Below are 22,302 nucleotides of genomic sequence, written 5' to 3'. Positions count from 1 at the left end.
TCTGAAATTACCCTTGTGGAGGATGAGACAAGGTCTGAGGGATTGAGATTGACCAGATTATACAGAGTCACTGTCACTCAGTGCAACTTGGGACAGGTTTTGGCTCCTGTTGCCCTGATGGTCTTGTCCCTGTAACCCTGCCTGGCCCCCTGAAGAGCAACCAGGGAGCAGCTGTCTCTTTGCCAACTGCCCCCCTGTTATTTGAGAGCATCTTATGTTTAGCTTCTTATCCCAGTTTGACATCAAGATTTAACTTGATTGAGAAAAAAGTAGATACTTTTCTTCTTTAATTAACAATATTGTAAGTTTTTGGTTTTAGATATTTTTAATAATTTCTCACAAATTTCAAGTCAGGGTTTAGGGCTTTGTTGCCAATGATAAATTATTTTCAATGATGATCAAATATTGCAAATATTGCTATCCACCATTTGATATTAAAAAAATAAATGTATTCATTCTTGATACATTCCTTATATTCATGATTTCTTATAGACATGCATTGTGGGAGTTTTTTTAATCAACTAACAGGATGGATGTGTTAAAACTTGCTCTTATGTCTCTTCTTTATTATCAAAGCCATTAAAGGATTTGGATTAAGCTGATTTACTTCCCTTGTCGAGATAGGCACTGTCAGTTGGGCCTAAACTGGGGAATTAGGTTATTGAATGTTGTAAATCAAATTCAGGTCTTTCACATATGAGGGAGAACAATTGATCCAGCAGAGTGGATTGAAAGGTACAAACACTAGAAATTCTGAAATGGGAAATCTCAGTCATCCCAAATATAATGAAAATATTTAGTATTCCAGGGGCAATAAAGCCAAATAATCAATAAGAATGTTTGTTTGTCAAATGTATGTTTAACTTGTTTTTTTCTTCAAACATATTAAACCAGAAATCAATTTCTGAAAAATCTCTTGTTAATCTCTTGTATATGAAAATGCAACCATCTCCAGTTTTGCTTAAATTGTTAGATGCAAGATTACCCACTTTTCCCTAAACACGTGTTTAATGCAGCCTCAGGGCGGCACAAGCCAGTCTCTCCCTGAGCCAGTCCCAAGCCCGGATAAATGCAGAGGCTGCATGAGAAAGGACGTTTGGCGTAAAACTTTTGCCAAAACCAAATATACGAATCAAACCTAACAATGTCATACCAGATTGGTCGAGGCTCGGGTCAACAACAACCGCCATTGGTACTGGTGACCTACAGGGTACCAGTGGACATAGGGGTACAACGGGTCGAAGAAGAAGAGGAGGAAGGCGTGTTCGGAAACAGAGAGAGAAGAGGAAAGAGTCTAGGACTGAGAGAGGGGACTTTGAACTTTGGGACGATGACAAGAAATGGTAGAGTTGGTTGACATGATGCAGAGAAGGAAGGTAGATATACTGTGTGTCTAGGAGACCAGGTGGAAAGGCAGTCAGGCGAGAAGCTTAGGAGCGTGTTTTAAGTTTTACTATAATGGTACTGACAGGAATAGAAATTAAGTAGGAGTTATCTTGAATGGGGAGTTTGTAAAGAATGTTCTTGAGGTGAAAAGAAGATTAGATAGACTTATTAGTCTGAAACTGGAAATTGAAGCTGTGATCCTCTATTTTGTTAGTGGCTATGCCCTACAGGTGGGATGTGAGTTGTTGGAGAAGAAGAAGTTCTGGAATGAGTTAGATTAAGTGATGCAGGATATCCCCAGAGATCAGAGAGTGGTAATTGGTGCAGACTTCAATGGACATGTTGGTGCAGGCAATAGAGAGGATGAAGAAGCGATGAGCAGATTTGGTATACAGGATAGGAACACAGAGGGACAGATGGTGGTAGACTTTGAAAAAAGGATGGAAATGGCTATAGTGAATACTTTTTTTCCAGAAAAGACAGGAACATAGGGTAAATTATAAGAGCAGAGGTAGCACCACGCAGGTAGACTACATCTTGTATAGATGAGGTACCCTGAAAGAGATCAGTGACTGAAAAGCAGTTGTTGGTGAGAGTGTAGCCAGACAGCATAGGATGGTGGTTTGTTGGATGACTGGTTACAAGGAAGAGCTGAAAAGGGAAGAGTGTTGCATGGTTGTCAGAGTTGAGAGTTGAGAAATACATGGTCAGGGAGAGCTTCCAGATGACTGGACAACTCCAGCTAATGTGATCAGGGAGACAGGTAGGAGAGCACTTGGTGCATCGTGCGGGAGGAAAGTAGATAAAGAGACTTGGTGGTGGAATGAGGAAGTGCAAGAGTATACACAGAGAAAGCAGTTAGCAAAGAAGAAGTGGGAGACTGAGGGAACTGAAGAGAGCAGACAGGAGTACAGGGAGATACAGTGAAAGGTGAAGACAAAGGCCAAACACAGGGCGTAAGATGACTTGTATGCTTGGTTGGACAGTAAAGAGGGAGAGAATGATTTATAATGGTTGGCAAAACAGAGAGATCGAGATGGAAAGAAGGTAGCCGGTCCGGGTGATTAGGGATAGAGAGGGAAATAGTGAATATATTGGTAGACGGATGCAGGAATTGGAGCTGCCAGACATGAGGTCTAAAGGAAGACCAAAGAGAAGATTTATGGATGTTGTGGGAGAGGACATGAAGTTAGCTGGTGTGAGAGAGGAGGATACAGAGAATATGGTTAGATGGAAAAGGTTGATTCACTGTGGCAACCCTTGAAGGGAAAAGCTGAAAAGAGAGGAAGAAGAAGTCACTAAACAGATGTTTCTCTGTTTTTGTGTCAAGGAAAGCTTCAAGTTTCCACCTCCCACTTTCTTATATTCTTGTAATGCACATTGGACAAGGACTGGATGTAAAACTTATGTGATGTCAAAAATGATCCCAAATCTACTATTGAGAAAGTGCAAAGACATATTTTCATTTTCATCACTCATGTCACACTTAGCACACATATCATTCTACATCATTAAAAAAAAAAACATGAAGGTGATCCTATGTTCTAAATAGTTAAGCATGATCATATTCAACACAGCACAGTGACAGTAATTATTCAATAAAATGGTGATACCTTCCTGTTACCAAGTATTTTAACATTATTACCATTATACCATCCAACACACACACACACACACACACACACACACACACACACATACACACACATATATGTATATATATATCATATAAATATATAAAATGTATAATATGAATATAATATAAACGTATAAATTACAAATATATATATACACACACACATATATGTGTATATATATATATATATATTATATAAATATATAAAATGTATGATATGAATATAATATAAACGTATAAATTACAAATATATATAAACACACACATATACACACACATATATATATATATATATAAGAAAAAATGTGAACGACATTAGAACGACAGGTGTCAGCAGTCTTGAATGCAACCAATTAGCGGGGACGTTTTTACGTCATGACGTTGAAACTCGTCAAGCCCGGACGCTTCGGCTGCTAGGCTAAGTGCTAGCCGAGAGGTTTGGCTCCTGTTGTTGTTACCCAAGGGGACATTTAACAGAAACACCGGTAAACTTTTGCCGAACCTTACACATTTCCCGGACCTTGTGAGTGTCCGTGCCTGGCCGTCAAAATGGCCCTGCAAGGCCCGGAGGAGCTGGGGGAGCAGGTCGAGGAGCCGGAGGACCTGGACGACCAGGACGCTAGCAGTATCTCCCCAGCCGAGGAGATGACGCTGCCAGTCGGGCCCGGGGGCGACGATGAAACGGAGGGGTCTCTCTTGCTGCCCTGGGACCGCTTCTCCTCCTGGCTGCACTGCATCTGCGTGGTGGGCTTCGACCTGGAGCTTGGACAGGCGGTGGAGGTGAGCAGAGTGGTCATGCCGGAGTCAATGGTTCCTGAAAAGTGCCATAGTAAGCAGTTATTGGAGGCTCAGACTATTTCCTGGACTCCTCCACACAAACCACTATATTAAGCAGCTTAAATGTGAGTCATTGTAAAGTTCAAGGGGGGGAAGATGGTTTCCTGGGTCGTGATTGCTTTATGTCATCTGTACGCGTCTGATGTTTTCTCATAATTGCAACCCCTCCATGTTTGTTTTGCTGAATGGACATTCAGCCAAAATTGTTGTCCCTGGCGGAAGAAACAGAAGGAAAATGAGCACAGAAGTTCAGCTACAGGAATTTTATTCACACTGCAGCAAGCTAGGCTGAAAGACACCTATTACATTAGTTAGTTTAACCCCATTAGTGTACAAGTCTCGAGGTGTCATTTTTAGGATCCTGATCATTTGACAAGGTGTTCAAATATGTAAATTAAGTGATAAATCGTATAAATAAACACTTCTCCCACTTTTTAGATTTTTGCTTGCAAGTTTCATGTGATCGCTAACTAATTTGAAAGGAATCGCCTTGTAATTGTAAAACGTGTGGATTTTTTGTTACTTTTTAATTCTTATGCATAGGTATTGTCTTGTAAATGTTTTTTTTTTTTTTTCTGGGAGGGGGATTTTTACTTAATTGTTTACCACTTTTATTCTGTTTCTTTTTCATTAATAGGTTATTTCTTATTTTTTAGAAAGGTTGTGAAAATGTAATTAAATATCAAAGAATTCTTAAAAACAACAGTTTGTCTTTTTCTTGACATATGCATGGAAAGGGTAAATTAAAAACCATTTTCAACCAAATAAATAAACAAACGATAAAATAGTCAGACAATAATTCTAACACAGAAATGTGACCTAGCAGCATTATTATTGAATATACCATTGCAATTATAAGTTCCCTGAAGAAATAGAAGAGGAGCCACTACAGAAAAGTGAGGATTTTCACTTCCAATTTTGACCCCGGACCTGCACAGAGCATCTCCTTTAGAAAATACACTGTTATTGTCAGGGTTTATGAACAGGAGCTCGACAGGCCCAAGTTTGCAGAGTATACAGAACAATTATGGGATCCACCCCACTGGTTACATAGACTTCTGTCACTTTAATTTGAAATTAAGTACATATTGTGTGCTTATTGTTTTTAAAGACAAGTATGAACTGCTTCGCTTAATAAATGAATCGCACAATAAAAAGGATGCAATTCATTTTGTTTGGATAGTTATAGGTATTTAATGGCCCAAATGTAAATGTAAATAATTCATGCAAGAAACAGTGGCCAAGTGTGACCAAAAAAAGATATTGCCAGTTATTGCTGTTGTTGTTCTTGGACATTTTTGTTATTTGTGATAATTATTTAACTTGTTTAACTGTCATGACTGCTGATAAAATGTTTGTCTCTTTAACTACATGGTAATGAGTTTGCTGTTGTTGTTACAACTCTTATTCTTTTTATTTTTCTCCAGGTGACTTACCCACATCATTCCAAACTGTCAGAAAAAGAGGTGAGCTTATAATAGGTCACTTTCATTTTAAAAATGATGAATAAATACTTGGATCATGTGTTGCTCTACGACATTCTGTGTGTCCGTCTTTGCTGTGTGGTTCAATGAATCATCCTCAGACAACACAATAACAAGGTCAGAAAGTAAATCTTGCTTTTCTTTCTTTTTTTTTCTTTTCTTTTTTTTTTTTTTTTTAGAAAACGAGCATTTGTTACCTTTCCTTTCCCGACTCCAATTCAGGTGAGTTCCTGTTCCACGTTAGACTTACAAGGTTCCTCAGTTTATTTGTTTTCCTGCCACTGTAATACTTAGCCAAGTGTTTGATTGTACCTGAATTTTCAGGCAAGAATTTACCTGAAACACAGAGGTTTACTGGTATATATTGTAAATGAAAAAAATATGAAAAACAAATTAGTAGTATATGTACTTCATGGAAAAGTAAAACACAAGGAAAATGCCTTCTAACTTTGAGATGCTCATGAATGCATAACAAGAAAATCGGTGTTATCTGCTGAAACAAATCAGCAGTTGACCATATCATTGTTCCACAAACTGCAGAAAGGGGATTGCTGACATTAACATTGCTTAAGAACACAGTAGCTGCTACTTGTATTTGCAGTCTCAGAGTGTAGGGTTGGTATCCTATGTTCATATAGAGCTATCTGAGCTCATTAGTATTTGATAAAATAATGAATATTTCCAGCTGTAATAATTTCAGATAGAAAATTGTGATACTGGTACATTATTTCATATACACATTTCTGAGTTTTGTCTTTGAACATCTGTGAAGTTGTGAATGTGCATGAAGCTAAAAAAGTCACTACCACACTTAAACCCTAATCATGGCTCCTTCTACAGTTTCAAATTTAAGATTGTACTGACAACTTTCAAAGCACGTTGGGGTTTGCGGCAAGTTACATAACAGATATCCTGTTTGCAACCCAACATCTTTAGATTTGCCCCCTTCTGCTGTTACAAAGTCAAAGCTGAAGTGTAAAGATCAACAAGATTTTTTCCATCAGGTACACTTTATGTTGGAAGGACTTCCTGTAAAGATCATGTCTGCAGAATTAATTTAGATCCCTCCTCAATGTCATTTAAAATAATCTTGGTTTCAGATGACGTCCTCTTTCTTTGTTTTGTTATTTTATCCTGCAGGGTGCTTGTACTGTAGCTTTGTGAAAAACCCAGCAATGTATGTAAGGAAAAATATATTTTGTGTTTCAACCAGGCTGTCAAAATTGTCAAAAACAGAGGGAGAAATCCCATCGGAATTAATATAAAGTGGATTGGACAACAATGCAACTTACATGTCTTTAAGTGGGTGACTTTTCGATCCTTGCTTGTAGGTCTCCGTCTTTATCCTCTCCCTTTTTTTAAATTCCAAAATAACTTTGTGTGCATGGGGGGTTTCACATATTTTTCAAGTCAACATCAAAACTGTGATATGATCTCCTTGTTTGAACCCAGTGTAGATATAATCAAGGAAATCTGCAGCATATGACCTGGGTCTGCAAAATATCCTCTGCAGAGGCTGTGGCAAGTGATTCCACTCTGTCACTTTGTCTGACTTTTTTTTCGCCAGTGCACATATGGGATTTTCAGAAAGACATGCCAGAATTGATCATCTTGGAGGATGTAAGACAAACAGATTGTGAATTTAGCTGTTGTTGACTCTTATCAGTCGTGTTCTAACTTGTAAACAACAGGGGCCTTCTAAATGTATTGTAACTATCATGGCTTGTGCCTGTCATTTAAAAATGAAGCACCCTTTTAAAGATTAATTGTGTTGACAAAAAGGTCAGGAAAAAATCAGCTTACATGGACATTTTTAGGTTTGTGTGTGTGTGTGTGTGCGTGCGAGTGTGTGTGCGTGTGCGTGCGTGCGTGCGTGAGTCAGCAAGTGGGTGAGTTGATGACCCTGCCGCTCTCAGGATGATGACAGGATTAGGACGAAATGCGTACAGGGCTTCTATATTTACGGCAGGTGTGTATCCGAGAGCCTCAGCTCCCTCCCGTGCCATCTTTCAATATCTCATCACTCAGTTGACATTATTCTCCCATTTACCAAATTTGATTCTTGTTTCTTTGTGGAAAAAGGAACTTGTTGTCTTTAGAAAGGTTGATAAGGCTTTGATGCATTGATAAATGCTGAATATCTTATGTTAATTTAACAGTAAAAATATGAAAAAAATCCTCCACCCCCAACCCGAATTTTCCAGAGAAGTATTTTCAATAGAATACGCAAGTAAAAAGCTCAAAAAATGAAATAGCTTGTACATATCATAAAGAAAATCAACCTTGAGGTTAGCAAGAAATCAATGTATACATACAAGCGAATTTCAAGGAAACCAGAATTATTTATTTTTTGCTTTTTGCTATTATCTGAACCATGCTTACAGAAGGGTGTTGTGAATGCATGATTTCAATGCTTTTATGTTATCTCAATATGGAAAAAAGCAGGCCCATGAATATTTTACTTTTGGTTTCCCCTTGTTGCCTGGCACTAAGAAATTTCAAATTATCTATTTTTTTTTCCTAGAAATAGAATTTAAATATGTGTGATTTCTCAGCTGCAGAGGTTGATTTTTAGGATGTAAACTGAAGTTCTGCCATTATAGAGACAGAGGGAGGTATGAACAAAATCAACATAATCTGACCCAAATGTTGACCGATTAACTTAATTCTGGACAAATATAAGTGTTTACTCTTCACATGAGGGTCTTAGTGTCACCTCTCTGTAGTCATTACATAGATGACTATGGAGAAAAATTACATTTTCTCCATTTCATTGTCTGTTTTGGTTGAAGTTTCTTCCAGACTGATTTAGTAGTGTCTACCACTCTGGAGTTTGGGTTGAGTCACGATATTGAGGCCAAGAGTAGAGAAACTTGAACTTGTCTAGTCAGTTCACACTGCTGGGTGGTCTCAAATACAGCTGTGATGTCATGGAAGAGTGTGTGCATCATGCAAAAGTTAAGACAGAAAATCTTTTCTCTCTCTCACCCACATACACTTTCACACACACACTGCCTTTTCTAAAAGTAAACACAAACTCCTCTTTTCTGGCATGTCTGCAAGGGAATGTGTGGAGGTCAAGCAGAGGGTAAAAGTAGGTTGGTGACTCATGATGTACTTCCTATTTCCTCTTATATTTCCTCTTCCTGTTTTTCCAAAAATCCGGAGGAAACAGATTGTTTCACATCCAAGTCTGTGGTTTATTGGATCAATCTGCCAGCATTTTTTTCCCGGGGTTTCTGCTAAGTGATACTTAGGTAGGAGACGATTGAAGATAAACTAAATAGGTATGGGAAAAGAGAGAACTTCAGTAGATCACAGACAGAAATATAAAAAAAAGGATACTAGAATAGCCTTCATGGATGCTTAGAAAAACAAAATATGATGTACCATTTTAATTATAAATGTAATTTTTGATTTTATTTTAATGTTTAATGATTTCATATTTTAACTAATTATTCATATTTAATTCATAATAATTGTATTTCTTATCACTTATTGTTCCCATTTTTCTTTATATATTTACTGTTGCATTTAAATTAAGTTTTTGACAGTGTTTTCTAATACATTCTATTATTTTGTTATTTTTCTCTAGCATTGTAATTGTATGAAAGGCACCGTGTAAAAACAGTTTGATTTGAAATGAGTAATAAAATATGATAACATCACAACTTTTTCTCAAGCACATTAATCAATTAGAAGACAATACCGGGTTTGCAATGCTTCATCACACAATGGTGGGTTCCGCTGGTAACCCTTTTGTCACTCTGTTTGCAGGTTGCCTTGGTGATACCCAGTTCTGCTTCCGCTTTCGTCAAGGCTCTAACAGAAAGTCATCCCTTGGCTGCTTCCTAGAAACAACTGACAGGGATGCACCACCTTGTCTGAAGGTACATACCGACATAAAAAGTGTGTATGTATGTATATATATATATGTGTGCGTGCGTGTGTGTATAAACATCCAGTGCTGCATTCTTTAGGATTTGCTGTTCTGTTGTGTTGCAGAGGGAACAGGGCCATTACTACGGCTATGTGTATTTTCGTCAGGTCCGAGACAAGTCTCTGAAGAGAGGATACTTCCAAAAGGTCAGTCTATAATGTTTGTGTGAGTCAACTTGAGGTTGAAATTAATCAGTATTACTGTTTTTCCTTTTTATACCATTCAATCTCATTTCAATTTTCTTTCCAAGCAGCCGCTGGATGTTAATTTTAGAGATCTCTGTAATTCTTAAAAGATACTACAGATCAATGAAATAAGTGACAGGAAAAAGTCTTTTTTCAGTTGAAACATTTTGTTTTTGACCATCTGCCTTGGCTCGGACATGTCTAAAGTTGACAGTGAGGAAGAGACGAAAGGCAGAGCTGGAGGTAGCAGAGATTAAAATGTTGAGGTTTTCTTTGGGAGTGACAAGGATGGATAGGTCCATCAGATGGACAGCCTGTTAGCTGTTTTGGGGATAAGCTCAGAAGGGTCAGACTGAGATGGTTTGGACATGTACAGAGGAGGGACAGTGAATATATGGGTAGAAGAATGCAGAGGTTAGAACTGTCAAGCAGGAGGCCTAGAGGAAGGCTGAGGAGGAGATTTTTGAATGGAGTGGGAGAGGACATGAAGTTTAGTTGGTGTTAGAGAAGAGGATGCAGAGAACAATCATACATTTTTTTTCTTAATAATGGATTAAAAAAATAACTGCGACAGCCTGCATGCTTACGTAAACACCCACCACTACTAATGTTCTACTACTTACCAAATTGAAATATAAAATTGAATAGCTGCCACGATGTGTCTAATGATATACTATTTACCCTTTTTTTATGGGACTACTACTCACTAAACTGATTTCAAATTAAATTGAGCACGGTTCGTCTCTCTTACTCTGCTGCAAGTTCACCTACCTCATGCTTTGTTATTACAATTCCTGTAAAAATGTTTAGTTTCTTACAAATACATTGTTCTGTCTGTTGAATTGAAAAACAACCAGAGTAATTTATTCATAATAAAAGCAAGTATTTATTGTCAGTTTTAAAGCTAAGTCATAAAACTTTATAGTTTGTATTTAATTGTTAAAGCTTTTGTCTTTTTGTTTTTCTTCCAGTCTCTGGTTCTCATCAGTAAGGTGCCCTACATAACCTTCTTCCACTCCCTGTTGAAGATCATGGCCCCAGAATACTTTGAGAAACAGGAACCATGTCTTGAGGCTGGTGAGTTTATAAAACCCTATCAAACAGATATATTAACATCCAGAACTCTGCTCTCACAGTTTTTACATTGGATCAACCAATCTATATTCTTTCGACGGGCTTCTGATTTCCAAATTGAATGGTCAAGCTGGTTGTGTGCTGAACAGGCACAGTGATCTTTGACCCCTGTGTAGCAGATGTTCCTCCACCTGAACGTTCAAGGCTGGGAACAACACATGATCTCATTTTTGATCATGAAATGAAAGATGAATGAACGTCTGCCAAATGACTGTACTGTAATGAACGCTACGTATCTTAATTCCTATAAACATCAGCGTTCTCACATGTCCTGGAACACTTGGGAATATTTTGACCGACTCCAGTTCTTGAAGATAGAAAGCTATTTAACACTTTCATACTTTCCCATCACAGCTCCCCATAATCCCTCTGAAACGTTTAAATTATGAGTTCTTGCTCAGTTAATGACATTAGTTCAAGGTGAGTGACTTGTATTAACTTGTAAGAAAATGAAGAGTCCTCTTTTTAGGTGTGGTGTTTGTTGTCGCTCCTCATGCTACCTTTCTTTTTATCTCATTTGCACATATGACTCCTCTTATAAACAGTCTTCTACTATCAAAATACTCGATAAATTGATGGAATAGTTGGTCAGTTACCTGACCCGAAAATAAAGACCTTATGAAGAGTAATCTTTCGGCTTGTCAGCAGAGACATCTGTTTTTATTTGTGTTTGATCCCTGTCTGATAAAGTCCAAGAAAATTATTAGAAAGTTTAGATTTTCATGGTTTAAATGGAGTTTGTTGATTTCCTCAGAGTTTTACCAGTTTGTCCTCACCCCCTTCCTTTGTAAAGTACATTTAAAGAAAGTTGAAAGATGCTTTACAAGTGAGTCACTCACAGTCAAACATCGTGTGGCTGCTGAGTGAGAGTGTTTCCATTCGCACAAATACAGTCAACTTCGATGCTGAGTATATTCTGTTGTGTTTGCCTACAGCTTGTAACGACATAGACCGATGGCCAACACCCCGTCCTGGAAGAATACTCACGCTGCCCATTATGGGTGTGGTTATCAAGGTACAAACTCATTTTGACTTGTGAAATCCAGTAAAGCTCAAGTACAGCCAGGCCTTAAAACTGGAAGGACTGGAGAAACCTCTCTTGTTTCCATGTTTCAATTGTTTTTTTCCCCCCATATAAAGGCACATTACACGCTTGTGAGGCTTTAGCTTTGCACATCAGAAACTTGTCTGATTTATAGTACTACTGTGGTTATAACTGTTCGACTTAAGCCAATGGCAAGAAACAGGGATTAGGACAGGTTGCAATGAATTGTCCTGTGGTTTCTTAATTCTGAATTACATTTTAATTTACATTAAATTTACAATTTCTTTTTTTCATTTATATTATTTTAGTTCATGTTCCTTTTAGATTATATTTAGATTTCTCTCTGTTTGTTCATCGAAGAGACAATGTTTATGTTTCAACATTTAATTTTTCATTAACCAGCACATTTTTTAGTGTAAACTTTTATCTGTTTTGGCAGTCCACCTTGCAGCAAGAAATAAGTTTATTTAGTGTGCCTATAGTAGTGAGCCAGTATAATGGATATATTAAAAATGGATGTGGTGCATTCATTAATTTCTATGAATAGGTGATCGGTGTTGCCGAAAACGTAGCGTTCTTAAACTGAGATTTAGATTAGCAGCACAATTGTCTTCCCTGAAAACATTTTGGTCAGCATATGACTGGCAATGAAATAATTAAATCTTGCATCTCATCTAGGCCATTCAAATGGCTAAAAGGTTGAAATAAGTATAGTTTAATAGGCCAGGTGATGTATTCATTGTTTCTGTCAGTCTAAGTTCATCGGTAGTTATACTTTCAATGCCTCCACTTCATTACTTGAAGCCCATAATCATAGTAAAATCTCAGCCTGCTCACTTAAAAAATTCAAACCAGCTATCACCATAACTGAATAAATGAGCATATTGTCAGAAAAGACAATATGCTCATTCACCTGCACCTCTTCAACAATTTCACAACACAAAAGTGGCTGCGGATGTTCTGCGCATGTTTGATCATAGAAAATACCTATTTTGCAATCACAGTTCTTGTAATGTGCTGACATGTTGACGATCAAGGAAGTACAAAACTCATTAGCGTGTTTGTGTTCGCATACACATGTATGTTGCAGGTACGCATCCCAACTTGTTACGACAAACCAGGAACTTCACAGCTGGTCCAGTCTGCCCAGGTGATCAAACACATTCAGGACACAGTCAACTTTTAACAACCCTAAATAGACATTTATCTTACACATACAAACACACATGCACCAGTCAGTACCCATTCTTTATCTGTTGAAATGTCTTACAAAATTGTCTACACCCTCAATTTTTGAAGCGTTTTTTTGCTTGTGTTATTGTTCCAGAGTGACAGCCTGGTGTCCATCGTGTTGCCAACCATACACGAGGTGGACTTGTTTAGGTGAGCTGCCGCTGCAGGCTTCGGTAATCGCACCGATACATGTACATGCAAAAGTCTGTCACCACCTGCTGCCCATGCGTGGCATTGCACCAAGTTTATGGTTGTATTTTAGGGTCTTTTTCCTCCAGTGGTGCATGATGCCTTTGCCTGGTGTATGTTTGAAGGGGGAATAAAGTTTCAGAACTGTTTGTGGGAAGTCTGATAACTTCAAAAACAACCATCCTTGAACTTAAGTGATTGTTTGGTATTATGTTGCTGTGTCTGAACAGGTTTTTGGAGGAGAATAAGAAGCTAAAGCTTAAAGTTATTTCTCTATTCATAAAATTATGTCTGTCTGTTTTCAAGTGAATTATGTAGTTGAGTCATTCAAATGACCTTTTCGTCTTTTAGGGGACAACCTAAACTGTTACTTAGCATGAACCAGCCTGGTTACCAAGTTATTATTCAACCACAGGGTGTGATATATGTATATCGCAATAGTTTTGTTTACTGACTAACATGGATGCAGTTTCTCCACTGAGGATCCAATGACTCATCTCATCTCTCTCTCTTTCTCTCTGTCTCTCTTTCTCTGCAGGTGTTTTTACCCAGTCTTCTTCCACATCCAGATGCTTTGGGAGCTTGTTTTGCTCGGTGAGGCGCTGGTTGTCATGGCGCCATCACCAGCCGAGTCATCTGACACCGTGCTGGCTCTGGTCAGGTGAGATTAGGTTCATTTCTGCTGTTAGATAATTCACATGCATCCTGAGTTGCTGCGTCGCAAAGAAGAGTTTGCCAGTCTAACCTCTTTCCTGTACATCCTGCTATACGCTGAATGTCGATGGCGGTTTCTGAAGTAAACATTCTCTCTCTACAGTTGTATCTCCCCCCTGCGTTACTGCAGCGACTTCCGACCGTACTTCACCATTCACGACAGTGAGTTTAAGGAGTACACCACCAGGACGCAGGCCCCGTGAGTAAACTGAACCCAACTTCGGACACAATGTTCACTCCACCCTGTGATTGAAATGTTCAGCAGATTCAAAAATGCGTTCATCTATTGTTAATCTAGAAAGTTCCAGTCATTTTGTACCCAGTCAGGGCAAAAAGCGCTAGAGGCTATGAAGAACTCTTGAGATTTTCCCTTTTGGTCACTGAACCTGGAAAATTGAACTAGCGCACTAAATATTAAAAAGCTACATGCAAAGACACGTGGTTTGTGTTTGTATGCTAGACCGGCTGAGACAGTGAGGGGGTGCTATAATTGCCCGAGGTCTCATTCACTTATTCTAACCTCATGGTCAGTCAACTTTGGTCCAAATGAGTCACGAGTGTCAAGAAGAGATTTCCCAACGGAGACACAGACCCCTTAAACATCCAGTGAAAAGGCAGGCAATTATTGAAAACGTTGCCAGACAAAAATTACATTCCTGAAGGAAAAAGTGCACTGCACCCATCCACACACACAGTGACATTTTTTCTTGCCCAACTTTGCCACTTGGGGTAATCCAGTCCTTTTTTTTTTCACGCCTCATTCAGATATCGTTTTGTTGTCAATCGGTATGATTAATGATGCATAATAATGGCAAATGGCTTATTAAACATAAGTCATTTGCCTCTCTGGGTGGAGGAAATTGGGATCATTCTGAAGTAAGAATCATTAATCATCTGTTGCTAAATCACATCGGACTATATCTGTTTTCTTCCTTTTCAGACCATCTGTCATTCTGGGAGTGACCAATCCTTTCTTTGCCAAAACACTGCAGCACTGGCCGCACATTATCCGCATTGGTGACATGAAGCAAGCAGGTAAGGTCCATGGCTGCTTTTTATAATGCCACCGCACCAAAATCAAAATTTCTGCTGATATAGTTACTAAATATTAGGATAGTTTTCCTTTTTTTGCGACCCACCCAATTAGACAGCTCAGTTGTCAGAAACACAATCAGTCTTGCAACCTTTGATTGTGGGTCCAGTCTCCTAAAATTGCATTGCCCTTTTTTCCATCCCACTGTCATTTACTTTTAAATGTTTTTTTTTTTTTTTTAAAGCTTCCTCTCATCTCTTTCTTATATGGGGAAATATTTTCCAGGGTTTAAGATTACAACTGGTCTTAAATTTCCATTAGATTTACATAAACCCTTCAAGTAGTTCGTCTAATGTAACCAGAGGTATAGGAAACCTGTAAATATCACTTTGTCTTAAAGTGATGAATATATTGAAGAGAAACAGCAACTTCAGCCTCAATAATTATAAGTATGCATTATAAGTATCCTGACTGCAGCCATTTGCAAACCAGAATCCTGAATGTTACAGTGATGTTACAGACATCATTGGTCTGAAGTGAAGTACAGATGTCACATTTATTGCCTGACATTGTTTTGATTTCACAAACACTTTGTTGTTGCTGTAAAACTCATTAGAATACCAAAAATAGATTGGAGTATGATAAAGCAAATTATTATTTTTTTTCACCATGTAATTGAAATATTTTCAAATTTGTTTACCAAAGTCTGTCTTTCCTTTCTGGCCTTCTCAGGAGAGATGGCCAAACAAATGAAAGTGAAAAAACTGAAAAACCTTAAAACACTTGACTCCAAACCTGGTGAGTTTTTTTTGTTTGTTTGTTTTTAGTTTTTTTAAATTGGATACTGCAGTATTTTTTTCACAGAACACCTCCGCAAAACAATTCCCCCAAGTAATCAGCCTGCCTAATTTCACCAGAGGGAGCCACTCGGATTAATTTTTATTTCTTAAACTTTGTATGTATCTATTGCAGGTGTGTATACCGCTTATAAGCCATACCTCAACAAAGATGAGGAAATCATCAAACAGCTTCAGAAGGTCAGATCAGCCCTCTCCAACAAATTCACCTTTCACCAAGGCAATAAAAATTGTCTGAAATCAAGGCTCACCTCGAGCGCCAGTCACGGAATCGGTGAAAGGAGGAGTACAAATTCAGTATTTGATATTACAAGGCAACCAGATGTGGTTTTTCGGGGGTTCTCCACTTCATGTAGGCACTGCGTATCAACCACATTGTCAGGAGGTTCACCTCAGGCTCTGCTGTAGGTTGTGTTTATATTGGAATGAATTGGCTGAAAACAGCTTTGCAAATTTTCACAAGAAACACCTTTTCTGAAATCTTGACAATCATGGTTAAGTTTATAAACACAGGATTGGACAATGAGAGATGAATTAATGCTACGTGGTTTGCAGGGAATTAAAGAATGTAAACAAAAGCGGGCAAGTGGTCTTCTGCTTTTAGCAGTGAGTGTGTTGTAACTGACGACAGTGGTGAACAATAAACCGCAATTTACACAAGAGGTGTATAAATGTGTGGCGCTCTCGCTTAGTGTCACATTTAATGAATAAATTAAGTTTGTTCCCAGGGTTGATATTATCTCTGTATTTTGTCCAGTATAGATTCATTCTGAGATTATGGAGTTATGAAAATAGCTGCACTTCCTACTGTTAAGCCAGGACAAAAATGTTCTTGAGTGTGTTTACAGTGTTCATGTTGTTTATCTTCATTCAGGGTGTTCAACAGAAAAGACCGTCAGCAGCCCAAAATGCTATTCTCAGACGCTACTTCTTGGAGCTAACGCAGAGCTTCATCATTCCCTTGGTAATAACCAGTAATTTTACCAAGATACCATTTTGCATAAAAATGAGCCAGAGATCGTCACCTCAGTTTTTCAAATGACCACAAAAGTAGTAAAATGAAGTCGGTCTGTATAACAGGAGCGGTACGTTGCGAGTCTGATGCCCCTACAAAAGTCTATCAGTCCCTGGAAGAGTCCTCCTCAGCTGCGACCATTTGTCCAGCAGGATTTCATGAAAACACTCGAGAAAGCTGGGCCGCAGCTCACCTCCAGACTCAAAGGAGACTGGATCGGACTTTATAGGTACAAACACAAGCAAAGTGTCCTCCTTGTTCCTTTTTTTTTCCTTTGCATTTCAGTCATGTGTATGATAGCAAGAGTTAGTTACACTAGGCATCATGCCCTCTTTGTCCCCTGCATCTGAAGGCATTTCCTCAAGTCACCCAACTTTGACGGCTGGTTCCGCAACAGGAGGAAGGAAATGACCCAGAAACTGGAGGCGCTTCACCTTGAGGCCCTGTGTGAAGAGGTGAGGTGTGAGAGAGAGGAGATTTGTGAAGTACAGGTTGGGTTAAAGACACCCCGATTAATCTGGATTACCTAGACATGTGAGAACATTCTGGAAATTAGATTTGTGTCTCTGGGTCTGGTTGGGTTGGGTTGGGTGGGTTGGGTTTGTCAGTGATTTAGACAAACCAGTGTCCAAAAGCCCAGGTGTTTAATAATGTGTATCTATCAACGTGTTTGCAGGACCTGCAAGAGAGAATCCAAAAGCACACGGAAGTGGAGGCTGTCGATCTTGTTCTCAAACTGAAGGATAAGCTGGTTGGTACAATTTCAATTAAAGGCATTCTTTCATCACATAATCAGTATCTCATACTGATTTTTGCCATGATTCTGGTCGTAAGAGGAGCAGGCAGATGTTCTTCTGTGTGCTGCACCACCCACCATTAAGCTTAGCTTGGTCAATGATCGTCTAGGATATCGGGTTCAAAAGTCATCAAATACTTGCTTAACTCTTTCGAACAGCAAAATATTTGTTTATCTTATTGAAATAACAAGTACATCCAAGCCATTGAATCTATTTCCAAGGTAACAATATAATTTTGATTTTTACATCATGTAAATTCTTGCTTTGTCATCTCTTGAGCAAAAAAATTTCAAAATCGGCCAGTCGAGTTGGGCAGGTGCCACCCAAATTCAAATTTTCATCACACTCATTTGGCCATTGTTTACTATTCACAATGTTAAACTACATTTAAGGGGGGGGGTTATATCTTCTTGCTCGGAACTCTGAGAAGGGCCTCTATCTTCTCATCTTACAGTAAAACAAGTAGATGAATTCTGTGGAATGTAGATGTGTTCCTTTTAGGAGGAGACATTTTATTACTATAATATGGAGTCTGATCTCCCTTTATTCTCTGCTGCAGAATCAGGCGGAGCGGGAGCAGCTACCAGTGCGCCCTGCGACGCTCAGCAAACTGAGAGCCCACATTGAAGCCGTCATCCTGGCCTTACCAGAAGACCTGCAGGGCATCCTCCACAAGCCCTCCTCACCCTGACCTTTAACCCCTCAGTTTGCAACCCCAACCCCCAGGTGGAGCTTTTTTTCAAGTATTTGGGATAGCAGATCTCTCGTGGGCTCCATTCCAGAGCGGAGGGCCCCCTTGTTTACGCAGACTTGGAATCGCGGATTGGTTGGAGGTTTTCCCAATTTCGGGGTCACTCGGAAAGAAGGCAGCAAGTTTCTGTTTTCTCACCATTGACGTCTGACACCACTTTTTCCTCAAGCGGCTTGCGTCTCGGCGATCACAGGTATCGAGCAGACCGGCACACTACCTTTCCAGGTTTTTCCTGGCAGCATCAATATACTTGGAGGATGTTTCTCGTCACACAGATTTAAACTAGTAAGGATTCATTTTGAATCCAGGAGAACCAAATTTACGTCACTTTCTTTGACTGCTGGTGTAGACAGAGGACTTCTCTCCAGTCCGGGAAGATGACTCTGGCTGACATTTTAACCATCAGTGTTTTTACTCCTTTTTAACTAGTATTTTTTTTAACTTGACGATGGACTGCTGCAGTCAGGCAGAACTGACTTTTAACTGTTTCATCCATTTACCAGTTTTATTTTGTAAATGTTCCTAGAAGTGCACTTCATTGCTGAACATACCAGTGTGCCATCGCACGCACGCACACACACACACACACACACACACACACACACACACACTTGTATGCAAACAAGCTGGGAAGAGCAAAGCCAAGCAGTGCTTTATGATGAACTTTTATTAGAAAATTAATTGAAACATACACACATAGAGGATTATTTATATTAAGCACCAGCAATCCTGCAATAACTGTTCTTGCAGTAAATGGTTCTTTGTTTGTGTTCTGTCAAAGTGACTTCCCTGGAGCGGATCATTACAGAATGCCTTCTGTGTGTGTGTGTGTGTGCGTGTGTGTGTGTGTGCGTGTGTGTGTGTGTGCGTGCGTGCGTGTGTGTGTGACAGAGAAGATATCAAACCTTCTGTCCAGGTGAAAAGGAATGATTAAAAACAAACACTTGTGCTTAAAAATTCCAGGTCCAGGATTTCAATGCTGTTTGGAAAAATGTTAAGACTTCTAAATCACTCTTCAAAGCCCCCCCCCCCAAGTCTGCAATATAGACACTGTTGTTTGGCGATTAAATTATCTTGCACTTGAAAATGTTATGGATTGTTCAGCAGGGTAGTTTTCATTCTTCACAGAGTGAATCAGAAACTCGATTGTCACTGTTTTGTTAAATTCCGTGATGTATTGAGCCCCATTGGACTGAGATATTTCTTTTGCCTGATGACTTGTGAAAATATCATGAAACTTTTCAGGGGAGAATGTTCAAAGTCATCATTTCAAAAGTACTAACAAAAATAAAATAATGCTGCAAAGAAAAAAATAAAATAAGCAAAGATTAAGATACACTGTATCAGTACTTTTAGTACATCTTCTAAACCACTTAGTGAGTATTTGATTTGTTTTTATTTTTGGATATAAATTATGATGGTGGGTCCAACTGAGAAATTTTATCTATTTTTTTTTTTTTTCTTCTTGTTTGATATCCACTGATCAGCCACAACATGGTGACCACAGGCAGGCCAGATGGTGGGATGATGCCAATGAACATTTTCATTCCTCAATTTTATATGTTGGACTCTGAAAGTGGGCAAGCGTAAGAACATGAACGACTTTCTTTGATCCAACTCTCCAGAACTGCAGCTCCTGCCCCAGCCTCCCGTAGTTGCTCCAGAAAATGGAGCTGAAATCTTCTTCCAGGAGTCAAGGCATCAGCTGCTAATGTTGTGGAGCTGAATATTACATATCTGATGGAGTGTGTGTCACAATGTCCCATAACTGTTTGGTGGCAAAAAAGGGACCCCCACCAAATCAGACTGATGGGTGTTATGGCTGATCAGTGTATAAATTTCATACAGATTTTTTGGGGGGTTTTCTTTTGTCCTTCCGTCATGATGACAACCTTCCACTAAATTTCTACTTAAATTTCATATTCAAACATGCGTTTTCTTTTTGTCAGATTAAAAAATATCTAATGATTTGAATGTAAAATGTTTGCTTCCTGTCCTTTTCATTTTTTTTTTTCAATGTCTGTTCAAAACCCTTTTTCCTTCTTGCCAGAGCCATGAAACTGGTGATACGTCATTAGTCGTCAAGACATTTCCACAACCCACACTGCATACAAGAGGCCTGTGGAGCGTGTTTTTTGGGGGTGGGCGGCATAAAAAGACCACATCCATGAAACCCACTGTGCAAACATTTTCCAGTTGAATCAAGTACTGTTTTGATCACTTGATATTTTCATAGTTGCTGCAAAGTAAATTAAACATTTAGCATTTTTTTAACTCTAAATGAAGACAAAGTGGTGGCATTTACTGTCATCGTTGCCCATCAATGTCATTACTTTGAGATTTTTTGTTTTTATTCATTTGTCTGACGTATTCGATTTCTCTAATCATAATCTATCATGTATCAGTTCTTTTTGATCACAAGAAATTAGTCTCTAATTCTGAACATTTCTTTTTTTTTCTTTCTTTTTTCAATTAACAAGTAACACCCACTGCTGTCGGCTGGTTAAAAAACAAAAAAACAAAAAAAAAGGTTTTTAGTTGGTTATTTGAAGTTGGAAACGTGTCATGATTTAAGTTCAAATAATACCAGTGCCTTACGGACAGGAGCATTGACAGACGCTCATTTTCTCTACACACCAGGTAATACTACTTTATTTTCTTTTTCTTTCTTTCTGCCGGTAACAGTCCTTTGAATGATATCGCTCGACTCCATTGAAAGTCGTAATTTCCCAGCTGGACATGTTGAATGATTCTGCTCCTATATGTATTACCCTTTACATCCTCAACCGTTCGAGATACATTGTAAGAATGACCCCACACTGCACAGCCTTTTGCCTCCAGGTCAGGTCATACTGATGCTGTATCCTTGTAATAAACAATTGGAACCTCAGAAAAGTGGGAATGGGACTTATGGCCCTTTGTTGAATTTTCACAGTTAACTGTTTTATGAGTGTGACAGTTGCTCAAAAAGTCATTTGGTTCTATATTCAAAAAAATATTTCAACTTTTGATATCTATGATAAATAACAGTTTTGTACATGGCTATGAAGCAAAATGCACTGAGAATGTACAATTATTATTTTTGCTATTACATCAGATGTCTTTTGAAAGCAGATGTGGGATCAATTTTTCCATATAGTCATCTTCTTACCAGTAAAGAATTGCTAACTCCATGTATTTTGACCCAACTACAAAGCACAATGACTACTGTTTCATTAAATGGGATCCGTGTTAACGTGTGTCGATTTATAGCAGCTGGTTAAAATGATAAATGGTTTAAAGACAACAAAACCTAGATCAGTCTAACAGATTAGACAACTGGCTACATCATATTAGAAAACCTCATTAGTTTTCTTTTTTCATAAAAGTTGCTTTCTGGGCCACACAGCATCACTGGTCTCTCTTGTACACCTTTCCTTTTATTCTGGCTGATAGTCTTCTATTGCAAAGTACCCCTGACACTTTTCTTGACATGTTCCAACCTACTTGAACCAGTCCCTTCACCTCTCTTCCACACTTTCTGCTGCTCTGGACTGTTGACCCTAAGTGCTTGAAATCCTTCAACTTCTTGATCTCCATTCCCTGTAGCCTCACCATTCCACCCGGGTTCCTCTCATTCACACACACATATATTCTGTTTTGCTGCAACTAACCGTCATATCTCTCCTTTCCAGAGCATACCTCCACATTTCAAGATTATCCTCAAACTGTTCCTTGCTCTCAATACAGATCACAATGTCATCTGCAAACATCATGGTCCATGGAGATTCCTGTCTTACCTCATCTGTCAGCCTGTTTATCACCAATGACATACTTCTCTGTCACTCCAGACTTCCTCATACAATACCAGAGTTTCCCTCTTGTTACCCTGTCGTATGCTTTTTCTAGATCTACAAAAGCAAAATGCAGCTCCCCCTGGCCTTCTCAATACTTCTCTATTAGCATTCTCAAAGAATACTGCATCTGTAGTACTCTGTAGTACTGTCTAGGCATGAAGCCATACTGCTGTTTACACATGCTGACTTCTGCACTCAGTCTAGTTATCCCTCTATAATGGCCACAATTC

General features: G+C 38.8%; 1 protein-coding gene across 1 annotated transcript; it reads left to right on the top strand.

Moving 5' to 3' along the window:
• The first annotated feature begins 3,453 nt into the window (after window positions 1-3,453).
• Window positions 3,454-21,134, top strand: dennd6a (DENN/MADD domain containing 6A). The gene is made up of 19 exons (XM_086150108.1): window positions 3,454-3,802; window positions 5,287-5,325; window positions 5,523-5,565; window positions 9,121-9,233; window positions 9,349-9,429; window positions 10,440-10,545; window positions 11,538-11,617; window positions 12,738-12,797; window positions 12,975-13,030; window positions 13,608-13,730; window positions 13,887-13,982; window positions 14,724-14,818; window positions 15,549-15,614; window positions 15,789-15,853; window positions 16,548-16,637; window positions 16,754-16,917; window positions 17,041-17,143; window positions 17,365-17,439; window positions 18,045-21,134. Exons 1-19 carry the CDS (start codon window positions 3,572-3,574, stop codon window positions 18,174-18,176), a joined length of 1,818 nt encoding a protein of 605 aa, XP_086006234.1. The 5' UTR covers window positions 3,454-3,571; the 3' UTR covers window positions 18,177-21,134.
• The last annotated feature ends 1,168 nt before the right edge of the window (window positions 21,135-22,302 follow it).

The sequence above is a fragment of the Fistularia commersonii genome, chromosome 7, assembly GCF_037954325.1.
Source record: "Fistularia commersonii isolate RoL2024-O1a breed Wild chromosome 7, RoL_Fcom_v1.0, whole genome shotgun sequence".
Taxonomy (NCBI): Eukaryota; Metazoa; Chordata; class Actinopteri; order Syngnathiformes; family Fistulariidae; genus Fistularia; species Fistularia commersonii.
This window is presented reverse-complemented; position numbering and strand designations above follow the sequence as displayed.